Source organism: Anabas testudineus, chromosome 2, assembly GCF_900324465.2.
Source record: "Anabas testudineus chromosome 2, fAnaTes1.2, whole genome shotgun sequence".
In the NCBI taxonomy this organism is placed as follows: domain Eukaryota; kingdom Metazoa; phylum Chordata; class Actinopteri; order Anabantiformes; family Anabantidae; genus Anabas; species Anabas testudineus.
This window is the reverse complement of record NC_046611.1, coordinates 18469296-18493439: the sequence shown is the minus strand read 5'-3', so window position 1 is coordinate 18493439 and position 24144 is coordinate 18469296. Positions and strand designations below refer to the sequence as shown.

Below are 24144 nucleotides of genomic sequence, written 5' to 3'. Positions count from 1 at the left end.
CAGGATGGTTGACTTCTTGATGTACAGTAATGAGATTATTAGAGTCCCGGAAGCAACTCTGACACTTATTTAATAGTTCTGCCTCTAACTGCTGCTAAAATGTGATATTTGAATGAGACAGAAATGAAACCGTCAGCAGATCGGCTTGAGAAAACATGAAGTTTCTGCCTTGTGCTCTGGCAGTGACTGAAAGTAAATGGTTTTTAGTCTCAAGCGTCTAAATGGCGTTAATATCTTTCAACATTTCAGCCGGTGGACAGAGACATGCACTTTGGAAATTATGCACGCCTGCACTGACAGCAGACTTCGGCTTTAAGTGTTGTTTTCTGCAGTTGTTGGCTGTAATTCACTAGACTTACATAGTTTACTTTATTATATTAGTTGGCGCTTGGACAATTTGTGACCTCATCAAAAAAACTACTTAATACACTACATTTCTATTCTAGGCCAGTCTGTTGATCCAAAATAAAAAAAATGAGAAAATTCACTAAAAGTCTTGTAAATGCTGGTGTTGAAACGCTTAGTCAGTGAATAATTTAGACAATCATAAACTGACAATTAATTGTCACTAATCAATATGTTGATATTAGATAATATAACCATGTGTAGTATGTAATGGCGACAGACCAACAGAATTATCACCCAGTTCTTCAGTCCTGTTATTCATCAGGTTCTACAGTGCTTCTTTCAGCTGATAGTTTTGGTTCAACAGCTTTGGTTTATTAATTTATTTGCCAGTTGTTCTTAAAAAATCATGAGGAATGCAGCTGGTCCACAACATTAGCAGTCAACTGGTGAACACAGAAATGTCCTTCAATAACTGGTGGAGACCACAGCAGAGCTAAAAATTTGATTTAAAAATGCTGGACGACAGCTTACAAACAGCTTTTCCCACTCTGCATGTGCCACTAAAAATATGACTAATATGTTTGAATAGTAAACTTCATTTATCCCCTTGTGGAAACTGTTGTTAGACAGCAGCCAGAAAGCACGTGTCAGTGCTACCACAGGGTTTCAGTGTCTTGTACAAGGACACCCCGACTTAAGGTCAAGAGGAACCGTAAATCAAACCACTATCCCTGAGGTTCACAGACAACTGCTCTAACAACTGAGCTACTGCTGCCCATTCCTACCATTCACAAGGCGTTTCTCTGTCCAGATTTGTGATAATCTTATACTGGGTGCAAAGTTGTCTTTGTTATTTTATGTAACCTTCCAATCATTTAACACTAAAGACTTTCAGATGTGCATAAGGCTTTAGTGCATTTCAAGACATGGCTGAAATCAAGTGGAAAAAACCTCACTTGATGTTTTTGCTCCCGCTGTTGAGACATTACTGTATATATAGCAGGACAGTTGCCTGATTCTGTCACAGTGCAATTCATTTTTGGATGTATGAATAAAACATGTAGGCACCTTTTTTTAACAGTTGCTACTTTGCTCTGCAAATGAAGATAGAATAAAACACGAGGGTATTCCTCCTATTCTGGGTTGATGCAGCCATTCTTCTAAACTCATGATGATTGTTCAATTCAAATCAAGGATTTTTTTTTTTTCTTCTGCACCCCGTCCTCCAACCAATTTACAGCAGACAGTTCATTGCAGTTCACATTCATTCCGAGTTGGAGGATTTGCATCATCTTCTAAAAAATTACCAGCTGGTCTGTAACCTGCCTGACTCCTTCAAAGCGCCACACTGAGCTGATTGACATGAAGACATTCACACCTCCCACTGCGAGAAGGGTTGTCTCCTGTCTCGTATCTGGACGAGCCCTGTCCCCTACGAAGCATTTGCGTCTCACTCATGCACAAAGCTGTCATTTCCCAAATGCATCAGCCTCCCAGAAAGGTGTCACTGGGGATTATGGGATACCTCAAGGGGATTAAAAATGTTCTTGACAGACTGGCCGCTTCACTTATTCCCAGAAGTCACTCTTTACTGCCCTTTATGTGAGAGTATTGGTAAGAAGTACACATAGCATTTTCATCTGCCAATTCTCACACTATGATATGCTTTTGTTGTGTCTGACCTTGTAGATTTCTTAGCACACAGCAGCCTTACGCTGACCATGCTATAGTTAGAATTCAATTTCTGTGTGTTTCAAACGTCACAATTTTTGATGAAAGCAATTATCGACAAAGAAAAGTGTTGGCAATTCCCTGTAGTCAAACTGCTCATTTGCTGCTCGCTAATGTCCAGGGTTTTTAATCAAGCAAAGGAAGGAGAAAAAAAAAAACAATACAACGCAGTGCATGCCGAGTGCATTAATCCTCCTCCTCCTCCTCCTCCTCTCCCGTCTTTGTCTAATTAAGGGTCATTCTGTCTCCTGGCCACATTAGGACACTGCAAACCATTCTCAGCCCACATAATTAAATGTTTTTTTTGTGCTAACCATCTGGACATCTCATCTCCTTAAACATGCATGTCAAAATAATTCCTTAATAATGTTTATGTTTCTTCTCAGTGCTTTATTATGATCCAGGATTAGCTGTTTATGTTTAAGCTGCACACATGCACGCACACACACACACACACACACAGAATAACAACACCCTTAAGGTAGCAGTAGAAGTAGCACATCAGCCAACCAGCCAGCAAACCACCAATGATCATGAATTTCAAAGCAGTGGATACATTTAATGTTAGAGTAACCGCATCTTCGTGCAGTTAATATGTCCGATAAACCAAAGCTTTGAAGAGGCTGCAAATACTGCACTTTCTTATTGTTTGATATTCAGGACATAATGTCTTAGGAATGCTGAGGATCTGTTTTTTTGGGATGTTACGGTTCATTTCTGCATCAAATAATATTAGCGAAAACATGATTCACCAATAACTAACCTTTATTTGCTGCTTTGTCAGCCTTACAAGGACATTTGTGATTAAAACCCCAGGTTTATTCAATAAGCAGACATTTGAGGAAAGTGATATTTGTTTGTGTTGTTTTTTTGTTTTTTTTTCCTCATGCTTTTTCAAAGCACGGCATCCCGCTTTTCTCTCGTTTTCCCTTCAAATGGTACTGTTGTTGAAATACAGACATATGTGCAGTCAGAGGAGCGTTGCTGCCTTTCTCATTCTCTTTCTCTCGGAGTGCAGTTGAGGGGATTAGTCTGTGCCTGAGTGCCTAGAATAATGATCACTGCAGCGGAGAAACACATTTTCACAATTCAGGAGATAAGGGCAGGCAATCTGCAAGCAGAGGACTTAACCAGCTCCCTGTGGCTTATTGTGGAGCTAACAGAAAAGTCACCACCAACCACCAACAAATGGGATACACCGTACCCTCTGCGCATGCAGGAAGAGCCCCCCACTAATATCGTTTTTACTGTGAGGGACATCAGTCACTCTGGAATTATATTCAGAACATTTTCTAACCATGAGGCACCTGGCTTACAATGTCCCTATTGCACTACTGTCCAATTTCTTACTGTGGTGGTTCATTTCCCACCAAGAGATCAAAATCTGGGTTCTTCTCCCACAGAGAAACCAAATCTAATATTTTAGTTGAAAGATTGATGAAGAGGGCTATTTTCACTTTCAAACTTAATCCACTCCTGCACGGCGGACTCCCCAGAGCGGCAGACATGCTGAGAGGCACCCCTTAATTACAGAGAATAAAACATTTTTTTTGGACATTATCATGAGAGGAATTCAGACGATGCAATGACAGAAAAAAGCAACACACCTTCACAAATGAAACCTGAATTTCCACATCAGAAGATGAAAAAAAAAAAAAAGCATGTACAATGCCGACGTAGCATTGTACCTCAATAGAACAGCTTGCTCCCGCTGTAACCTATTTCTCAATAAACAAGAGGAAAAATGCCTTGTAAGCTGTTCCCTGGGATCAAAAGATTTCTTTTTTTTTAACAGTTGCAGTCAGCTCAATAAAATCCTACCTTGCCCACGTATTGTGCATCTGGTCCCATGTGTTCTTCTAAAACAAAGAACTGGTTCCAGATCCATCCACGCTTTGGCCTGTGGTGAATCTCGGCCTCCCCATTGGCCAGTTTGGTCTGGTTCTTGAAGGGCATTTTGGTGGGAACATGGTGGCTCGCCCCACAGTACCTCTGGAAGAAGCAGAGGCAGACCAGAAAGGGACAGAGACAGGAGGTGGTGGATATCCTCATGGTGGCACGTGCTTTCGAAAAGCTATCCCCGTGTTCCAAGGTGGTAAGGTCCTCCCACCACCAGCGCCGCAGCCGCCACTAGCCACCGCTGCAGGCCCACACAGTAGTCCACCCAAAAGGAGTCAAATCCAAACTAAGGAAAAATTTGTCCCGTAGATCCTCTAAGGTTCATGGCCCAAAAGTTGAAGGTTTAACTTAAAAAAGAGCAACATACATTTACATTATGAATTCCCCAGGCTGCGAGATGCTGTGCAAAATGGATGTGAACTTCTGGGTAGTTCTACCAAGAGCAGAGGTTAATCCTGGAAGCCATTCTGGATTTCCTGGGAGAGAGAAGAGGAAAGAGAAGAGATTAATTTGATGGATATTAGAAGCTAAATGTCCACTAATTCCCTCCAATTAAATTGCAACTAATAAATCCTTACAGATGAGGACGCCCACTTGAAACTGGCTGACTGTGATGAAGTACAAAAAGGCAGGGAGAAATCTTGTTTCAGTATGCCAGACATTTTGCCATTATAGAGATGATACAAACAAGTCTGGACTTGAGGAGCTCCAGTGCTATTAAAAGGTTGTCTATGCTTATGAGGTCAGGCCACCGCTCTGTGACTGATACTGCCCCGTGAGGTCAGAGTCATGCATCAGAGCAGAGCTGCGTTGGCCCTGTGACTCAGCGAATGACTTGGATTAGCTTTATTAAAAAAATATCTGAAAAAAAAAAAGGATTGATTCAGATGGTTCATCACAACCGGGGCATACTGCAAGGCTTAGTTCATGCCTCATCACAGTGAATAATAACTGCGGCAGGAAGAAATACATTTACTATGATAAGGACAGACATCAAGCCACTCAAATGTAAGGCAGTGGGTAATTTTTGGAAGGCAATGGATTGGAAAAGACAGAAGGAAACAGTTTTCTCAATCAAAATTATATACTAGAGAAGGCATTGTTCAGTTTCTATCTTAGCATTCAAGTGAAGCTCTGCTACCCTTCCTGGCAAAAAATGTGCATTATACCCCCATGTGCAACTATTCTTTAAAGAAGAGGCATTATGCATGCCTCTTGGGGTAAATTTTCAAGTTAGATGTGATATTTAAATGCAGCTGAAGCATGAAATCAGTCCTTTTATGAAAGGGAATTGCATCATTTGACCTTGCTGTTCTGAGACACCCTTTGCTGTGTTAGGACTAAAGAAAATGATTATTTCAGAATCTGATTATGTCGAGTGTACAGTGAGATATGAGGTCTTTATCAAAAAGTTGAGTTGAGTTGCATCAGGAAGACAAAACACTGAACACTCAATTTGCAAATAGGACTAAATCTCATCCAAAGCCCCGGACGATTACACACCTGATGTCAGCTTTTAATTGAGCATCCTGTGGACCACAAACGTACCAATTATTATCACTTGTAATTATATATTAATGGCTATTGGCTAAAGGCAAACTTACAACTGAAACAACGCTACGGCTTTTAACTTTTAAAAGCATGCACAAACTAATAAAGAGGAGAAGCACTGCAAACCAGTGTCAACAATGACTTTCACAAAGATACAGCACAGTACCATGTACCAATTGCCTGCATTCACCAGTGAAAATGAACATGGATAAGAGAAATGTGAGTCAGCACCATGTGAAACAAACACAAGGAAGTCGGAAGTTTGACTGACTCCCAGCAGGTGAGTTGGTCCAGCAGTCAAAGTGCTCCAGTAGAATCGCAGCTTCATGCGGGATTATCGAGAGGACAAATACATGTATTTGATATTTAATAGGATATAGGAGCTGACAGACTTCAAAGGCTGCTGCTCTCTCTCTCTCTCTCTCTTACAATGCCTGTGACAACATAAGAGAAGCGCTAAAAACGAGACATTAATGCAACTTATGACAGTCACATACTTTGAAGGATTATCGCTGAATTATTATTTATAAATATAAAGATTTTTTTTCTTTTTTTTACATTTATATGGATTAAAAGACACTCAGAAGCCCTGGCTAATCCCCGTGTTTCAAATATCTCAACACTCAAATTACGAAGCTCAACTATAGTTGTTGGTGACGTTCCCTAAGTGCAGTAGTTGTAATACCTACTGCGAGCCCAGGCGGTGAAAGGGGTGGGAAAGTCTGATCCACATCGACTTGGATTAAAGCAGAGGAGGATAAATACTCAGCCACGCACTAAACGTGTAATCTGGGAAAAGATTCTCATCTACATAGGTAGCGCAACGTCCAAAGCCTGCTTTCACTGTTCTCTTTGTGTAACTGAGAAAATGACACAAGGCGAAAATAAGGAGAAAAAAAAAGGTATTTTAGAGAATTTAACCTTTTTCTTCATGGTTCAAAATTATTTTTCGGATTCAATAATATCACACACACTGTAGCAAATTTCCCTTCAAAGTAGAAGCATTGGTGAGGCGATTGTTGTACCTGAATGAGTCAGAATAAGAATATCTTTTCCAGTGGTTTCACTTTCGCCTCCTGGGGCTCTCTTCAATCAGTCTCCTAATTGTCTGATTATCATGCCGATTCTAAGCAAAACACATTTCGGGGAGCCATGAAATCAACAGCATCTGGCTCTGTCAATGGAAATAACCCCCTACCCCCACCCCTTTTTTATGATGATGATATTGTTTTGAGCAGCCTTCTGCCCACAGCATGTTTATATGTGTGCAGCATTTAACAGGATGGGTTATGCGCAGCGGCAGCCACAAAGAAATTTGGCAGCATGCACGCAAGAGTGGTTATATTTACATGCACATGCGATTCTGTTTTGATCTGGTTGTGTTAATGATGTTACCTTGATTACAGAAAACCTGGTACATTTCATAATCTGATTATGAAAAATGTGATTGTGCTACAATTTTTGACAGAGGCTTTTATTTTCCTCGTGTACTTCATTTTCACTGGTTGCATGCTCAACCTGTGGCTAAGATAGAAATGTAGTCTCCTGTTTTTATACATGGAAACAGGAAAAACTCAATCGCAAGGGAATCAACTGGCCATGTAAACAACTTAAATTGAATAAGACCTTAGCCAGAGTGCAGCCAACTGTTCTTGCACGTAACTGGTGACACTGCAAGAGCTGAAACACTTAAAAAAAAAAAAGAAAGATCAAGTGAAATAAAAGACAGAAAGCGAATGAATGATGCTGGGGAAACAACAGAGATCCACCTCAATTCGGTTCAGCGGAGAGCGAGAAGAGGCTCCTGTCGCCTGCTAATAGCTAATGTTTTGGCCTCCTGCTGAGAGCTCATCCACTGCATTCGATTTCACAGCATACGTTTTCTCCCAGTGACCAAACACCAGATAGCAGAAGACTCGGGGTGGGTTAAAACACATATCACTGAACCACTGTTCTATCCTCAGAACAAAGAGGGGCCCCGTCAGAGAGAGGGAGACAACCATAGCGAAAAAAGACTCTTGACTTTTCACCTCACACCAGAGGAACAGATAGAAACGTTTTCCACCTGTTTATATGGGCCTGTTTGTTGCTTGTAGTCACTGAGCTGAGGTAGGTAAACGAGAGGGCTGAAGCAGGTACAGGAAGGGACAAACAGCAGGAGGAGGAGAGAATTAGTGACACGGCACAATGTGTTTATGTGAAATCAAACTGTAATGCCACTGTGAAATGTTCCTGAACACTCCTGGCCGGGCTAGGCGATTATATTAACCATCATTTGTCTACCATCAAATGTTTTGCTATTCATTCTATACTGTACCTTTCTTTTTAGGTCTCTAGTTGTTGTGGGCAAGGTCACAAATTAGTGAGCAGCATTGCTTCACAGTTGAACTGATTGCACGATTGCAGCATTGATGTAACAAACTACCTCGACTGATCAGTGGTTTAATTAGCTGGTATTTGGGTCACGGCGACTTTTTGTGCTTTTCTTTTTGTGTTGTCTGCGTCTGAAGTTGAAGGGCAGGTGGTTCCTGTAGTCTGCTGCTTTTCTTGCTGTCCTTTCATATTCCTGGCGGCAGCAATAAGTCAGTAACTCTCATCCAGGTGAGCTTATCTGGGAGCTGAGTCATGGCAACCGGGGTTGTTGATGCGTGAGAAGTGTATTGTCCTGTGATTACAAAATCCTGGTTAATTTTATAATCTCATTATGAAAAACCTGATTGTGCTACTTATCTTGTAAGGAAGTCCTGTTGCCATGACTCAGCTTCCAGATAGCCAAACCCAGATGACTTCAAGTACCTCAAGTTCAATCTTCAAGCACACTGATGTCTGTCTGCTACATGTATTTACATTTTCAGAAATCTATCACCTCATATTCTCCATTTGCTTAATTAAGACTTGTGAGATGCTCAGATGCTAAGTAGCCCTTTGTGCTTTTATTACTTTTAGTGCATATTGTTCCCAAAGGTTGTGAATGAAGATCTGTAATCAATCACAATATATATTATTATCATGGTACCTCTATCTCCTGAGAGGGAGCACTTTGAGTTTGGAGTTACAGTATGTCAGCTATTCTGCACATATACATTTACGATGTCAAAGAACTTGTCTCCAGGAGTAACTTTTTGATGCCAGCTGGTCTTGGTTGGGGTTGCTGATGTCATCAAATAGCACTTTTGGAAACACTGAGATAGACTGAGAATCATCTCTGAAATGCTGTAGGTAAGAGATTCATACTGTAGTTACTTTACACCATTAATCTGAAGGAGTTGGATTTGCACACACAGATGTAATAACCTACCTACAAATGTTTGAGTAGTTTTTAAGTTTTGCATGTGGAAAAATGCTAAACGAAAATATTAAAATGTATTTAACTTAACATGAATGTAGGATTTATGTTTGATGTATTTGTTTTTGGTCATCAGCCAGAATAAAAAGTGTTTCCTGTCTCTAAACCATGTTCCCTTGCATCCCCTCCAGCATCCCGTATTAGTTCAACTTTATTAGTTATTATTTAGCTACCTGTTTCAATTCAATCAACTTCCAGTTTCAGGCATTATAAAATTGTGTAGATACAAGTTAACAGTTCTACAATACAGTTTAAGTTTAAAGGTTTACCTTTATTTAACATACACTGTACATCAAAATGCATCATTAAACTGTTCTATGTTTCAATATGAATCAAACTCTGCCATTGTGTCAAGTTAATGTAAAACCTTCCACATACAGTTCTTCCTTCTATATAAGCTGTAGTGGTTATGCAGTTTTCTAAAGTATTTCTGTTTTTTCTGACCCGCTGACAGTTACCAACCAATTGTGTCAAAGCGCCAAAGCGCGTTTGATTGATATGTACCTGTACTAGAAATGAGCGCGCAGTGTCTGGAGTCTTGTGGGTGATTTGACCCAGCTCATTGTTTGTGAAAGGAGGCAGATTAGTCTGATCAGCTTCACAAGCGGGTCAATCCTCTGAAAGTGTGGCACACCCCGGAGGTTCCACGAAATTGGAGGAGACAAATAGGTTGGAGCGAGGTGCCAGCGATTCAGCGGTTTAGCCAAGCAGACGGTAGTATTTGCACAAACACCACCTCACTAGAAAACACACAGGGAATCACGGCTGAGTGACCTGTTTTAGTGGTTAGTTTTTCTACAAAAACCGTCTGAGATTTAGAGGCCAGTTTCCACCCTGGTCTAGCTCGATGTTTGCTCCTTGATTTACCGAAATCGTTTTTTTTTTTTTTTTATATGACTCTGTTTTTGGCCAAATTAACACCACCCACTCCTGATGTTACGGACGTTTTGTCCACACAGCGACATAAAAATAGTTTTCACACGGTGATATATCACAGTTTCTTTGCTGGAGCAGGTGTTAAATGGTCACCTTGGGAAGTAGACTTTGAGCCAGAAATATGTCCTGAGATTCAGACCAGGAACTCTACAGTCACATACTTTCTTCTCTAACCTTCAAGCTTTCCAAACCCCAGAATTAATTGCGTTCATCTTCATGAATCCAATTTCCCACCCTCAACTGCTCTACAACAGCATTGAAGCCTATTGCTTTGCATTTATTCGCACTCGACGTCCATTTGAGCACTTCTCCTGCTGCGAATGACTGATATTTTCTTCTCCAAGTTAACTTGAGCACACATTCCACTACCAGGAAGAATATGACTTTCATCATATCACATAACCCAAGGATGGTCGGCAGAAAACAACCTCGACATTATCTAATAATAATGACTCGGGTCTATGGAGAACACTTCCTTCGACTCATCTTCTTGTCACTTTGAGATCTAAAGATCCGGGAATCAAGTCTCTTTCTTCTTGACTAACATGATGAGAGTGAAAGTAAGTTAGTTTTTAGGCTACAGACGGTGCAACTGTCTGAGCAACACGTTAAATTAAGGAGTGAGTAGAGAAAACAGAAAATATTTGGCAGTCAAATATAGTTGTGCTGAAGAGTATGAGGAGGACAGCTACACTGAAGTTACAACTAGTCATCTGCAAGCGTTCCACATCCGTCATAATCATTCATTTAAGTATAGTGGATTGTATATAAACATATGGATTAAAGGCATATTCGAGTTTTTTGAGGAATCATACTAGCACTACTTGCATGCACGTACAAATGCTGGGTACACAGACAGACAAACGCTGCACCTTGTATTTCAATCTTTTACTAACACTTGTGGGTAATTAAAAGCAATAAGTAGCAGGTTTTTAAACACAGATTATGCCTAAAGGTAATTAAGCCCATCGCAGTAATGACTCCCACAGAGTCATGTGGGCAGGCTGGTGTGTCAGTCATTCCCTCCCACCATGTCTTCCAAAGTCAACAGCAACTTGTCCTTCCAGCGTACTCCAAACGCCATCTGTCCTAACCCTCGGCTTTGATTAGCTCAGACCCAAAACGCACCACTCCTCACACAGCCTCGCAGAGGCAAAGGTTTCTGACAGTTTCATCTCCTCGGTTTCAACTCCTCGTGTTTGCAAGTGAAACAACCTTAATTATAACTGTGAAGGAGGAGGGTTTTTTTTCCTTCTTGTGTTTTTTTTTATCTCCTGGTGTCAAATTAGAAAACATGTCTGCACTCATCAACCCCACTATATGTTTTTTTGGCTGCTTAATGAGAGCTGGGTGGAAGATGGAAAATGTCCCATCTGTTGTGTGTTTAATGGCTGGATTCTTGAGCTCTCATCATGCAGCAGAAGTGCCAGGATAGAGCAGACAGCACCCATCTGCTGGCCACTGCAGGGACAAAACACGCAGTTTTTCAAACTTGCAGCATCACCATCATCATCAACACCACCTCTCACTCTGCTCTGACTGCAGCACTCTGCCGCACAGCATCCAGACCAAGTAAATGAAATAAAGCCTATAAAACTATGTGATAAAGCCATTTCCGAACACACTGCACACGTAGAACTGAATAAAGATATTGTTCCAGCGTGTTTAACGTATTTTTATTGCACATTTGAAGTGCACAGGATGACAATTGGGGGGGCGGGGGGGAGGCAGCGTGTTCTTCCATCATGTGCCTGTTGCACACTTTCTTTGAGCTTCCATCACTAGTGTTTGCTGCATTGTCAAAAGTAAGTCGACACTTGAACTTTGTAGAGCACAACTCACAATAATGCATTTATTCTGTCTCCATGCTTTAGAGTGTGGAATCATCAGTATGTTGTGCACTTTGGGGTCATTTAATAACTCATACATTTGTTGAAATGATTGGTGTTTTTGTGATTAACTAATGGTCCAAGCACTGAGCATCACAAGGTCAAACAGTTAAATAAAAACTGAAAAAACAACTTTCCTAAAAACACAGCGCCATCCCAAATCTGCCTGTGGGGTTTCATTGAAATTTCTAGCAAGCTGTCTTTAACTAAAAGCATTAATTCCCATCAAAATATAAAGTGGTTATATTTTCTCACTCACAAATATTTTAGAGGTGAGTTTTTTTTATTTTTTATTTGGCTATCAAATATTATGAACACAATACAATCCTCGGAAGCAGCCCGCAGGATCCCAGACAGAAACATGCAGTGATTACATAATGACAGTTCATCCTTAAGAGCTATTTAAAAAAAGAGAAAGTCTCTGAGCAAACACTCACAAATGTGAGATGGAAATCAAACACCCTCTAATAGTACATCAACTATTCATGCAGCATATTGGCAATCAAACGGCTCTGTTTTCATGGTTTGCGAAGACATTCTGGTCATAAAATTGTGGACAAATTTATTGAGAAATTAGTCAAACCACGCTCACTTGTTTTGTCCAACCAACAGTCCGAAATAGGTCCCCTGTGATTTTACGCACTAAGAGTAAATGTTGTTATTTTTGTTTTTATTTGTTTCTTTCCTTTCTCATTTCCTCTGGTGCACAAGACCTGCTCATGGTTTCACACTATAGCAGCAACATGTCAAGAAACAGAGGGTGGGAACATGAAGTCTGCCAAGCAAACATGGTTACAAGCAATGTAAATTTGCAAATTATTCATGAGGAAGTAAATGTATTCAACACTTTTCCTTTTTTTTTTTTTTTTTTTTTTTGCAGGATACACACAGCAGGGTTTTTGTGAGCAACAATGAAAGTAAAACATCTGTTTACATCCAACCTGGGTAGTTTTAAGAGCGTTCATCCATTTTGCAGTGTTATAAAAATGCGATGTCCAGTAAATCCTCCGATTTGAGAAGATCGAACAAGCTAAACATTGGCAAAGCATCCAGATACAATATTTGAGTGGCTAATTATTTATGACTTATTTGAAAAAAAAAAAGTCAGTTGACCTATTAGTCAATGAATTGACTAATAATTTCAGAAGCACTAAGACAAGCTCGGGCTTTCAAGATTTAAGTCATCCTCTGCCAAACTGAACTGAAGAGGAAAAAGACACAAGGTTGATTCAAAATGGAAATATATTCATTTCACCTACAGCGCTCGGCTCTCTTCATGTCTGAGAATTCTAAATTCAGGTGGAGGCTACGGGAGTTTGGCAGACTTCTCTCTGTTTCACACATGCTAAAACACACAGAGCAGGTGGGTTTTACAACAAGGAGAAGGCCTCTGTGCTCTCATCCACAGAGCAGGGCTGTGGCTATTCACATTAGCATTTCATACACAGATAAGTTGCCTTTCCCGCTGCCAGGTAGATTCCCTCATGAGAGGATGAAGTGCAAGAGATTTGACGGTTTTGCAGATGCTCGCCACGTTGCTTTTCAAGTGCCCACAGAGACTGGTATGGGGGGGGGGGGGGGGACGGGGGTGTTAGAAGCCACAGCAGACAAATATGCCACCAATTCATTCAAATAAAAGAATCAGCCGGTGGTATAGAGATCGAGGAAGGGATGAACAGTCCCAGGTTAGAGTTGTGAGGGTTTACTGTATGTTGTGTGGGCTGGGGGGGGGGATCAGGGTTTTTCACACTAACAATTTCTATTGGCCTCATTGCTGCATTTGTGGTTTCAGCTAAAACCACTGTAGTACCATGAACAACTAATAATATCCTTTATCAACAGAGCAGATTTCTGGCAAAAATGAAAATCAGGCCTTTCCTACTTAGGGTTGAGGTTATGATTCACTCACATTCTAGTTCATCTTTCTCTAAAGCTCCACCGGGGTTTCCTCGATTCTGACTCATTCACTTCTTTTTGTTGTTCCTCTGAGGCCTCTTCGTCTGCTGTGTCGCTTGGAGAGATCTGACGCGCGTGTTTCACTTTTGCTCCGTGAGTCTATGCATAGGCATCAGTGTCTTTTTTTTTTTTTTTTTTTGGATGCAACTTAAGTTTAGTCTATGACGTTCAGTGTGACAGCAGTTTCTGGATCCTACCTAGAGAAAAACAAGGCATGATGCTTACCAATTCATGAGTGCTGCAGCCAGCTACTTTATAATGTTTGATCCATATATCATATGTAGAGTATTTTAGTATTTTACTTTATTTATTTAGTTATCTGCATTTATCTGGAACATGTTGAACGATTTAACTTGGGTTCGTTTTCTCATTTCTGATCATTAGATTCCTGAATTAATTACCATTTTGATTCTGCAACCTTTGATGTTCCCTGTTTTTGAGAAATAACAAGGGAAAACTATCAAGCTAGAACTAGTTGTTTTGTTGTTCTGTAAAGGTACAATATGCAATTTAAAGACATAAATTGAAATCACTTAGCTCTACCCAGCTCTCTCTTTCCCTGCTGCACTGTGCTCTACTATCATGTGATGCTCTTCACAATTCTCTGCTCAGCCCTTCAGGTTTTAGTCATCATCAGCTACCGAGTGCAATACTACATGAATAATACAAGTATATTGTATTGTAACAACAAAACATGAATAAAAACGGGTTTTGGCATAAATTAGATATCAGATATAAAGTTAGGTTGCTGGCAACATGTTGCCAAATTCTTCAGGTGCATTCACGTCCTGTTCGACACAAGCAATGGTGGTTTGACACTTTGGCACAGGGCTTGACAGTTTGGCAACAGTGCAGTGAGCTAGCTCACAAGCACTGTGGATTTCCACAGGGACAGGAGGGGAAGGGAAGCAGCCAGATGTTACTACAAGCCGAATGGTTGAATCACTGTGCTGAAATCTGCTTGCACACCGGGCACCTTAGCAGGAACACAGCGATGATAGTGATGGAGTAGAGGCACAGTTAAGTTAGTACATGAATTAAAGAAAAGGGAGAGAAACAAAAACACAGAGTTGTGTAGAAGTGCAAAATAGGAAGTGTTTGCTCTGATACATATGCGTGTACATACTGTATGCATCTTCTACATGGGATGTTTCCACTGTAAACCTGTTTAGGTCATCTATTTCATGTACTTACAGTAATGCAACCTCTAGCTCTGACAGGTGTTGTGCACACTAATGTTTTATCAGTGTTCCTCATCAGGGTTCCTCTTTGGAGCTGTGTGACTCAGACAAGTGACTCACTTGACTCACCTTTACTCCTCAGTCAGAATACTACGTGGCTTTTAAGGTAGAGTTCATATTGCTCTGAGAGATTATAATATAAAGCCGTGTGGTTACATTTTCTCACTCACAAATATTTTAGAGGTGAGTTCTTTGAGCTATCAAATATTCTGCACGCTATGGGAGAGTAAAATTGATGTTTTCTACCAACAGAAGCCCCATCACCTGATGTTTTAACTCAGCCATGTCTATCACCACACTTATATTCTGCTCAACGCTCCTCGAGCAAGATGCTGCTGACTGTCTACAGGTTTATTCTGTGCACATTGTTCTAAAAGTCGAAAAGTGTGGTGAAACACCTAGAGCTTGGAATATAAATCCAGAGGGGGGGGGGGGGGGGGATAAGGATGATAAAAGATGTGCCCATGTGAATAAAACACAGGCTTTCCATTGAAGAAGCTGAAACCTGCAGAATGTGACCAAAAGGCATACCCACCACCCCAATGCTTTTAGGCAGAGAACAAGAGAACAAAAAAAAAAAATCCTCGGAGGCAGCCCGTAGGATCCCAGACAGAAACATGCAGTGATTACATAATGACAGTTCATCCTTAAGAGCTATTTAAAAAAGAGAAAGTCTCTGAGCAAACACTCACAAATGTGAGATGGAAATCAAACACCCTCCACCCCACCCCACCCCAGATAGTACATTAGCTATTCATGCAGCATATTGGCAATCAAATGGCTCTGTTTTCATGGTTTGCGAAGACATTCTTGCCATAAAACTGTGGACAAATTTGCAGACGGAGAATAGTATCATCTACATCCCACTGCGGCATTTCTTTTTTTTTTTTTTTTCCTCTCCATTAAATAGATTTTCTTTTTTCAGCCACATCACACTTTGGATTTTCTGTATCCATCTACATTAACTCAAACATCCTGCTAAAAGAAATTTTAAGTGCCCATTTCCTGTTTTTTTTTTCTCTTTTTTTAGGTAATTCATATCTACTGCACTGTTAAATCTGACTAAAGTCAAACTACCGTGTGCACACTGCAGACTTTCTAATGTCTGTCTTTCTAATGAGACCATATTATGCGTAAGTTGATGTGTATATTTTTATTCTAGGGCTCAGCTAAAATGGTTTTGGCCAATTCCAATTCCAAAACAGAAATTTTTTTCTTACAATGGGCCTTTATCAAGGATGTCTTTTGCTGTTCTGTTTGTTTTAACTCCTGTCTCTTTGAGGCCCCCAACAAGGCTAGCTTGCAGAAGCCTAAATTTGAGGGCCCTTTATGAAGGGGCGATGTACACAGCACCAGTGGATACATTTTGGGGTTGTCCAAGTCTCTGGTATCCAAGGGAAAGTCTCTCAACAGAGCTGCCAGAGCAGTCAGAGACACACTATTTAGTTTTTGTGTGAGGTATCATCCGTTCATTCAGTTTTAGAACATTAGTGTTGATTAGTGTGGACGCCCAACCTTGCATCATTGAAGTTACAATACAACAAATATCAAAAGCCATAATACTGTATGACCCCTTGAAGAGACGTGCAAATTAATTGTCTAGCATGGGTGACACATATTTAAGAAACCTATTCAGGAGTCATGTAAAAGAAATCTGACATTATATATTGAAATAGGCTCCAAACACAGTCTGCTCATGAGCTGAGTATAAAAAAAGCATCATTGTTCATAAAAAGTAATTTCCTTCAGACAATTAGCGATAAATGAATCATTTTACTGAGTGCAATATCACAGGGTCCTAATGTCACGGTCACATAACAGTCCTCTGGTTTGATCAGTCTTTCTTTTCTAGTGCTCTTGAAGGAAATGCTTTGCTGCCCATTTGTCATCGCCAGTGAGAGTAGGAGATGAATCATTCTAATGTTGCTCTTGCCCATTCTGAAGAAATCCAGAGTGCAGTAATGTCAGCATGATATAGACTGCTCCATGTCCCGCTGTAAGAAATGCAAGACTAAATCATAAAAAAAGCCATTCTAAATGACAGCCGGTCAGAAAAAATGAATTAAAAGTACAGGGCCCAATGCTTCCTTTTCTAGTATCTAATGATACTGATGAACCAGAAGTTTGTTGTTTGTGTATTTTGTTTTTGTTTTTTATTAAGAAAGCTCTGTTGCCTTATGGATTGGCTGGTGTGATCACTCTCAGACTGATTATCATGTGCTTTTGACCACAGCAAACCAGCTACTGATGAGGTTTATCTGACAGCTTAATTTAGTCACTGAAAGCACGTGGTGTGTAAGTTGTGTGGATGATGGTTCTTTCACTTTTTAGTTTCCAAAATGTCCACTTCTTCGTAAAGATATGTATCCCCTTTTCATTTCAGAGTTCTCCATTTAATGGGCCCTGAAAGGCAGCAGAGCAGCATTTTGAGGTAGATGAAATGTGACTGAATGAATTGTACTTATTGAAACGTCCTTATTGTTTGACAACCAGGATATTTACTGGGAACTTCTACTTGGATAAAGATTACGGTAACATGCCCTGGTAACTGAATAACTGAATAACACATGCTGGTTCAATATAGGAACCTAATCACATGAAAATCTTAACTGGAATCACTTTAACTGGACTTGTCAGTACCATCGAATCATTAAGTCTTAAATGACAGGACACAATAGTTCTTTTCCATTTAAACTATTCCCCTGATATGCTGTTAAAGAAATAATGGTCTTCTATCATTACTGTGAAGTAGTGAGAAGCAGTGATGAAGTACCAACACATACAGATTAAAGTTAGTCTAAAAGATTCCTAGGTGAAATGTTGTCTTTGTTGCAAGAATTGTGCTAAAAATCATTTTCAGACACAATCTTGTTAAAACAACACCTTCTTTCATTTTGCTATATTCTTTTAAACCGCTAACTTTCACAAGGTGGCGCTCTCTATTCCCACCAATCTGACCTGCTCGTGTGTTTCCCTCTGCACGTTATTCCAAAATGAGCAACTTCTGCTGCTGCCAGGAATCCAATAATACAACATTCTTGCATATTCAATGCTCAACGTGAGAACTCTTTTTTTTTTTTTTTGTGAGTGTGTAAACATTCCCATCAGGGTGCCATGTCTGATAAGAAATTTAATGACAAAATTCCATGCATCATTTATCTCTGTGAGCCACACAATGACATTGCAGCGCCGCATCAAAAGCAGGAGATTATTTTACCTCGTCGCATCCTGGATTTAGAAGGAGATGGCATCCCTGACAAGACCTATCAACACTTGCTTTTTTCAAAGCTAATTCCTACCCCTACATAGTCTTAGTTGGCAGACAGAACCACTGAATGACCATTTTTTTTTGTTTATCTGTGAAGAGCCTCAGAATGTTTGAAGAGAGGCATGATTCATCTTTTCAATGGCCCTTTGACTGTGTGGTTGGAACAATAATCCGCTGTTCTTTTTCCTGTCTAGTCAGCTACTGATACGATAGAGCGTCGATCACACTGTAAACTACTGTGGTCATTTCTACAAGAACCGTGCAGATGATTAGATTTCATGAGTCAAAATCCCCAATGTGGCTCCATAGCTGCAGCAACGTCCCCGTACCAGACTAGTGCTAGATATGTAGCACAGAGCACTTGCACATAGCACATCACCCTCTACTTCCTGGTGTTTTTCACTGCTTAACAACACTGAAACAAGCTGTGCAACCACCTCTGTCGGTGTAATGCAGCCAAGGTGAATTTGCAGTCTTGAGGCTTTTGTGAATAGTGGGTGGAGGGATTGGAGAGGCAGCAGTTGCTTTGTCCAAATGGTTTCCAAACCTTTCCGGCCCCCAAACAGTCTCAAACTGACCTTTCAGAATCCAAACAGTAGCACAGTAAATTACTAAAAAACCACTCTTTTCACAGTAACTTTTGATGCGTCGTCTAAAACGGAGTCTAGTTTGACGAATGATTTATTTACGCGCCGGATCTCGCCATCAAGGCGAGCCGCGCACGCCGTTAAAGACGTCGGTTCTGCTGCAAGCGTAATGTAATGAGTGACTGATGACTGCGCAGTTGTTCACAGCTGAGTTGACACAAGGCTTCAGGGTAAGGTTTGTGTTAACTGGTGTCAAATCAGGGAATCCAATGATTACCATGTACAGCTTGGCCTTTATGCAGTTATCATGACACACACACACACAGCGTGATATTCAAACAGTGGAGTCTGTAAGTGAAAGAGACATTTTCCTGAGTTGCTGTCTTCAGTGAGATTAATAACAGCGTAATTAGCTCCGTGCCCTTTTCAAACAAGAAAATATCCACAAGGTTGGACAAACACGCATACTATTATATCAACAAAGAGTGTCTAAAGGGTAGTGGGGCCATCTTTGTCCTCTCAGTGTATCTGCAGATCGCTTTTTAAGTCTGCAAGGCAGGTGCTGACCTGTATATCGTTTGATAAGCCATCTTTTTTTTCTTTTGTGAACAGAAACCTACAAGACACTCATTCAAGATGAAATTGGAAATAAAGATTCCCCATAGGTTAAATGGTCGTGATTGCTGATTTGATTTTCCTGCTTCTGTTTTAGCAAATCCAGTTCAACACAGGGCTATGGGGCGATCGGTTGATTAACCATCCAGAAAATTGTCCAGAAAATAATCAATGACAGTTTCTAGATTTGAACTTTTAAGCTATTTATCAAGTAAAAAAAAAAAAAGACACTAACAGCTGTGTGAGGCTTTTCTCACTTTGATCAGCTTCATGTCTTAGGGAGTGTTACACCTTTTAAGTCACTTTCTCCCTTTTTGTCAGACTGACTAAGCAATTTCAAGGTGTCTCTTTTGGCTCTGCTAACTCGTGACTAGCCTTTGTCATCTTTATCAAAAACAAATTAGTTCACGAGAAAAAAAAACGTATCAGTTGCTGCCTCACTTGAGTGACCATCAGTCCCTGGTCCTCTTCCTCTTTAAACAGCCTTTTTTTTTTCCCCAGTGCAGCTGCTGGGCTGCGTTTTGCAGACGTTGTCATGCTCTTCAGCATCAAGTAATTGTTATGACCAGTACATCTCAAGTTCCTGCACCTAATATTAGGTGCTTTGGAACTCAGTGAGCTACCTCCTTTTGGCTTTAACAGCATCCATGAAAGGGGATGACAGTCAGGCAGCCTTTAAAGCTAACACACACACACTGTGTTGTGGCTCTCGCCTGATTAGTAATTCAAGGCTTAGGTCAGTAACATGTGGCGCTACAGTTGCGTACCCCAACTCTGCACATTGAACATGGGAAATGGTGCTGTTTGTACTAGTAGGTGGGAATAATTTACCTGCATAAGGTGACACGATGGCAGGGGGGCTGAGCAGAAGGCCCTCTGGGGCTGAGGCCTACACTGCAGGCCGCGCGAGCCTACGTTAAATCACATACTGTGAGTCAAGTGTTTGCAAAATCACCACGTTCCTGATGTTCAGTGTGCGGCTGAAAGCCATCGACTCCTTTTCCCAACAACTGATTAATCATTTAAAATATTGATCAAAGGAAAATGCCAACGAACCAAGCAGTTGCTGGTTACAGCTTCTCAAATGTAAGGATTGGATTTGTTTTCTCTTCCTTGTAAATATACCTCACTCTGGGACATGGTGATGTATGTAATCCAGCCGAGGTTAAAAAAAAAAAAAAAAAAAGAAAGGAAAAAAAAAACAATCATCTGAAAAAGAAGTGACGGATTAAGTGAAAATGACAAGAATACATTCTCATAACCTTATTCCAGATAAGACCATAGATCTTAGGTCCTGTTACATTAGAGAGGAAAAAAAAAAACACCAGTGGAACCTCTGCCTCAGCACAGTTCTTCCGATCATACATGAAAATGATCCATTTTCTGCATCAGACTCACTCCACAGCAGCCAGAAGAGTCCAAACCAGCAGCTCTGTCAACTATCCTGCACACACTCACACTGTGTAGCCCTGAACCATGCGACTGAATCACATGACACCTCGCCATCTATTTTTCTGAAACATATGCAAACCCATCAGATAGGTGAGCACCTTGGAAAAAAAAAAAGACATTTAAAAAGGAAAGCTCACTGTTGTCACTGCGCTCAGCAGAAGCCAATCAATGCCTTAATGCAACATTAAGAGGGACAGCTAAGCATCTGGCACACACACACACACACACACTCACGACTGTCAACGCATTTGTCAGAATTGAGATTCGAGCTGATGCATTCACTCCAAACGCGTCTACAGAAAAAGAGAGAGAGAGAGAGAGATGCGATGTGATGCGGAGAGCGAGAGCTTGACTTGTGGAGAGTCTGCAGTCAATGAGTGGACTCCTGTTTCCTGCAGTGCGCGTAAATTTCAGTCTGGTCCACAGTGGTGCGGCACACGCATCGGAGGGAACGGGCAGCCTCCAACTCCCACTCTGTTAACGGGCAGCTATGTCTATCAGTCATGAGTCCACCGGGGCTCGGTGTGCAACAACACCCCCCCCCCCCCCCAAGAGAAAAGAGCCGAGGCTCCAGAGCCCAATGGCGCTCGTTACCGGCGACACAAGACTGGGAGAAAGTGCGCGCTCTCCCCGCTTCTCCTTCCGACGGTGCCCGTTTTCTTTTTTATTTCCCAAAATGTGCACGCGCAAGCCCTCACGCGCACTCCACTCGTTTTTTTTTTTTTTTCCTATTTATTTATTTGTCAATTTATCCAAAAAAAAAAAAAAAAAAATCCAGCACAGGGCGGGAGCCGCACACGGGGCAGGTGCGCACACAAACTTAACAGCGGCTCCACACACACACTTGAACACACACACACTCACTTGAACACACACACACACACGCGCACGCACACACACACACACGCGCGCATCGGCGCAAACACAAAGTTCTTCCTCTCACTCACCTGTCCGCGCGCACTCCCCGCAGCACACACACGCGCGCCAGCCGATTAAAGGCGTAAAAGACGCACGGCTTCGAGTTGGCTCCTCATGTCCTCCTGTCCTGCCCTACTCTCTCTCCCCCTTTCCCGCTGTCATCCTCTCCAGGGCAAAGCTCGACTGCTCGGCTCGCAGGCAGCAGCCGACACTCTACCTTTCCCCACGCGTGTGTGCGGGCGACGGGACGAGCGAGCCGAGCCCGGTGCGTGTGTGCGGCTCTCTCCGACGAAGCATCCTCCAATCCTGCCCGGCTACTGCGGCGACTGGAGCCGAAGGAGGCGCCCGATTGGTCGGTTTTCAGATCAATCCACGCTTAAGAGCCTCGGACCAGCCTCCTTGTGCTTCTCCTTATCTCTCTCTCTCTCTCTCCCTCTCCTCGGTTTCCCCCTCTTCTTTTTGCCCTCCTCTCTCTCTCTCTCTCTCTCTCTCTCTCTCTCTCTCTGTCTCTCTGTTAACACGTGCTTATATAAGATAGTGATCAGGAAGCGATATATTATCCCTATCTCCTTCTCTTACGCGCGCACCGTGCGCACAGCCTGGCGCAGCCTACCTTCTCTGACTGTCCCAGCAGGATACAGGCAATCAGTGACAGCGGCGAACTGCACAGCAAGACAGTGTTTCAAACACGGGATTTACAGCTGCCCACACACTGGCTTTAGAAAAAAGTTAGTGTGGAAACTAAATGCAACAGTCCAACCTTTAACAAAACGCAACATCAAAGTGGGCAAGTTGTTATTATTATTATTATTACTATTATTTTTATTTTTCGTTTCAAGCTGCTGTTTTATTTTAGACTCAGGCAACAAATCACAGTGACATTCAGAACTGGGGGAACTGGGAGCACTAAATGCACTATTTCTGCAGCCAAATGTAAAGTAGCCTTTGAGTCCCAAGACTAAAATCGTTTTTTGGCCCATTTCCATTCATCTGCTTCTCAGAGTCTCATGTGAACTTCAAATGTGGAAGTATTAAAGAGTTTCCTTTTTTGTTTTTTGGAGAACCAGGGTTGCTTTAAGAATAAGGGCTGGGGTTATATGTCAGTGTGAGAGATGTTAATGGGACTGATGCAGTTAGGTTCATGTGCACGTCGCTCTCCAACAAGGTGATGGACTGCTGGGACAGACGAGGTTGAACATACAGTGTTGTATATATAGTGGAATGATAATGAAACCAAATCTCAGTTGGAGGAATAAAATAATTGGGTCCAAACAATCGATCTTCCATTCTGAAGATTTGCTCCTCGTCCACCGGGCTATGATGTGTCCGCGTGTGTTTCCTTTCGCTAACAATGATGAAGATTGGGATTCTATTTTTAAAATTTGAAACATACTCACACACTAATCAAAAATTTCTTCTTCTTCCTTTTTTTATTTTAACAATGAAGTGTCCTTTAAGTTCTCTGGTTGAGATCTTTCAGTCGCCATGAACTTGAGGGCCCGCTTTCATCCTCCAGAATCTTAATAGTGCCATCAGCAAAGCACAGCGACCAATTACTCCAGTGAGTTCAGAGGAGTTGGGAAAGTGAGATCAACATCGAAGCGGCAGACTTGAGGAAAAAATAGAGCAGATTCTCGGAGTTTAATTTGCTTGTCCGCCCTTGTCTAAGAAGAGTAAAAAAACAGTGCAGCTTCCAATTTAGTTCAGACTAACGTTTTGCATACCATTTGGGGATGATTAGGAACTGCAATGAGCGTACACATGTCCCAGAACACAACTTCAGCAGGAAATTTCGGGAGTCTTATAGCTCAAACCTGCACCCGCATCAACTGAATTGAGTGATAAGCGTCAGTAATATTCAATGCTCATATTCTACCGTGTGAAAAATGCACTAACATTACTTTAAATGAACAAACTAGTAGCTCATGGTACAATTTACCTCAGCCGACAGTTGTTGTGGTACTATACAGTATCCTTGGTACAACTTACCCCAGTAAACATTCATCTCCCTCCTACATAACCTCTTTTTACACACAACAGGGTTCAATAATGTTAAATAAAGGATGACATTTTGTTGTGAACCATGAGTCGAGATGCTGTGATGCTGTGAAGTGCTGAAATACAGAGCTGCAGCCATATATATATATATATATATATATATATATATATATATATATATGCACTTCTTCTCAAGTGCCTACATATGTGGTGTCACCAACTGTCTGTCACAGTTCCTGTTTCTCTGAGGCACTTCGATGATGTTCGCTGTCTGTCCATAATCTGACCAGGGACTGCATGCACAGCCTCACAGTACACTACTGTAGCATGGACAATCAATATTGGAGACTGCCCAGAACCTTTTTTCAACAACGCTATTGTGCATCTGAAGGCCAAAACATAAAGAGAC

General features: G+C 41.3%; 1 protein-coding gene across 2 annotated transcripts in view; it reads right to left on the bottom strand.

The window, feature by feature from the left end:
- The window catches only part of LOC113162937 (cadherin-18), a 135857-nt gene that overhangs the window by 54505 nt on the left and 57208 nt on the right, over nt 1-24144 (bottom strand). Inside the window, exons 1-2 of one of the 2 annotated variants that reach the window (XM_026361202.1) lie at nt 21767-21901; nt 3901-4454 (exon numbers count right to left, since the gene is read on the bottom strand). In XM_026361202.1, the coding sequence (XP_026216987.1) occupies nt 3901-4131 (231 nt within the window). In that variant the 5' untranslated portion in view covers nt 4132-4454; nt 21767-21901. Of the gene's footprint in view, nt 1-3900; nt 4455-21766; nt 21902-24144 lie in introns of those variants that run through there. The other variant, XM_026361203.1, reaches the window with a different exon arrangement.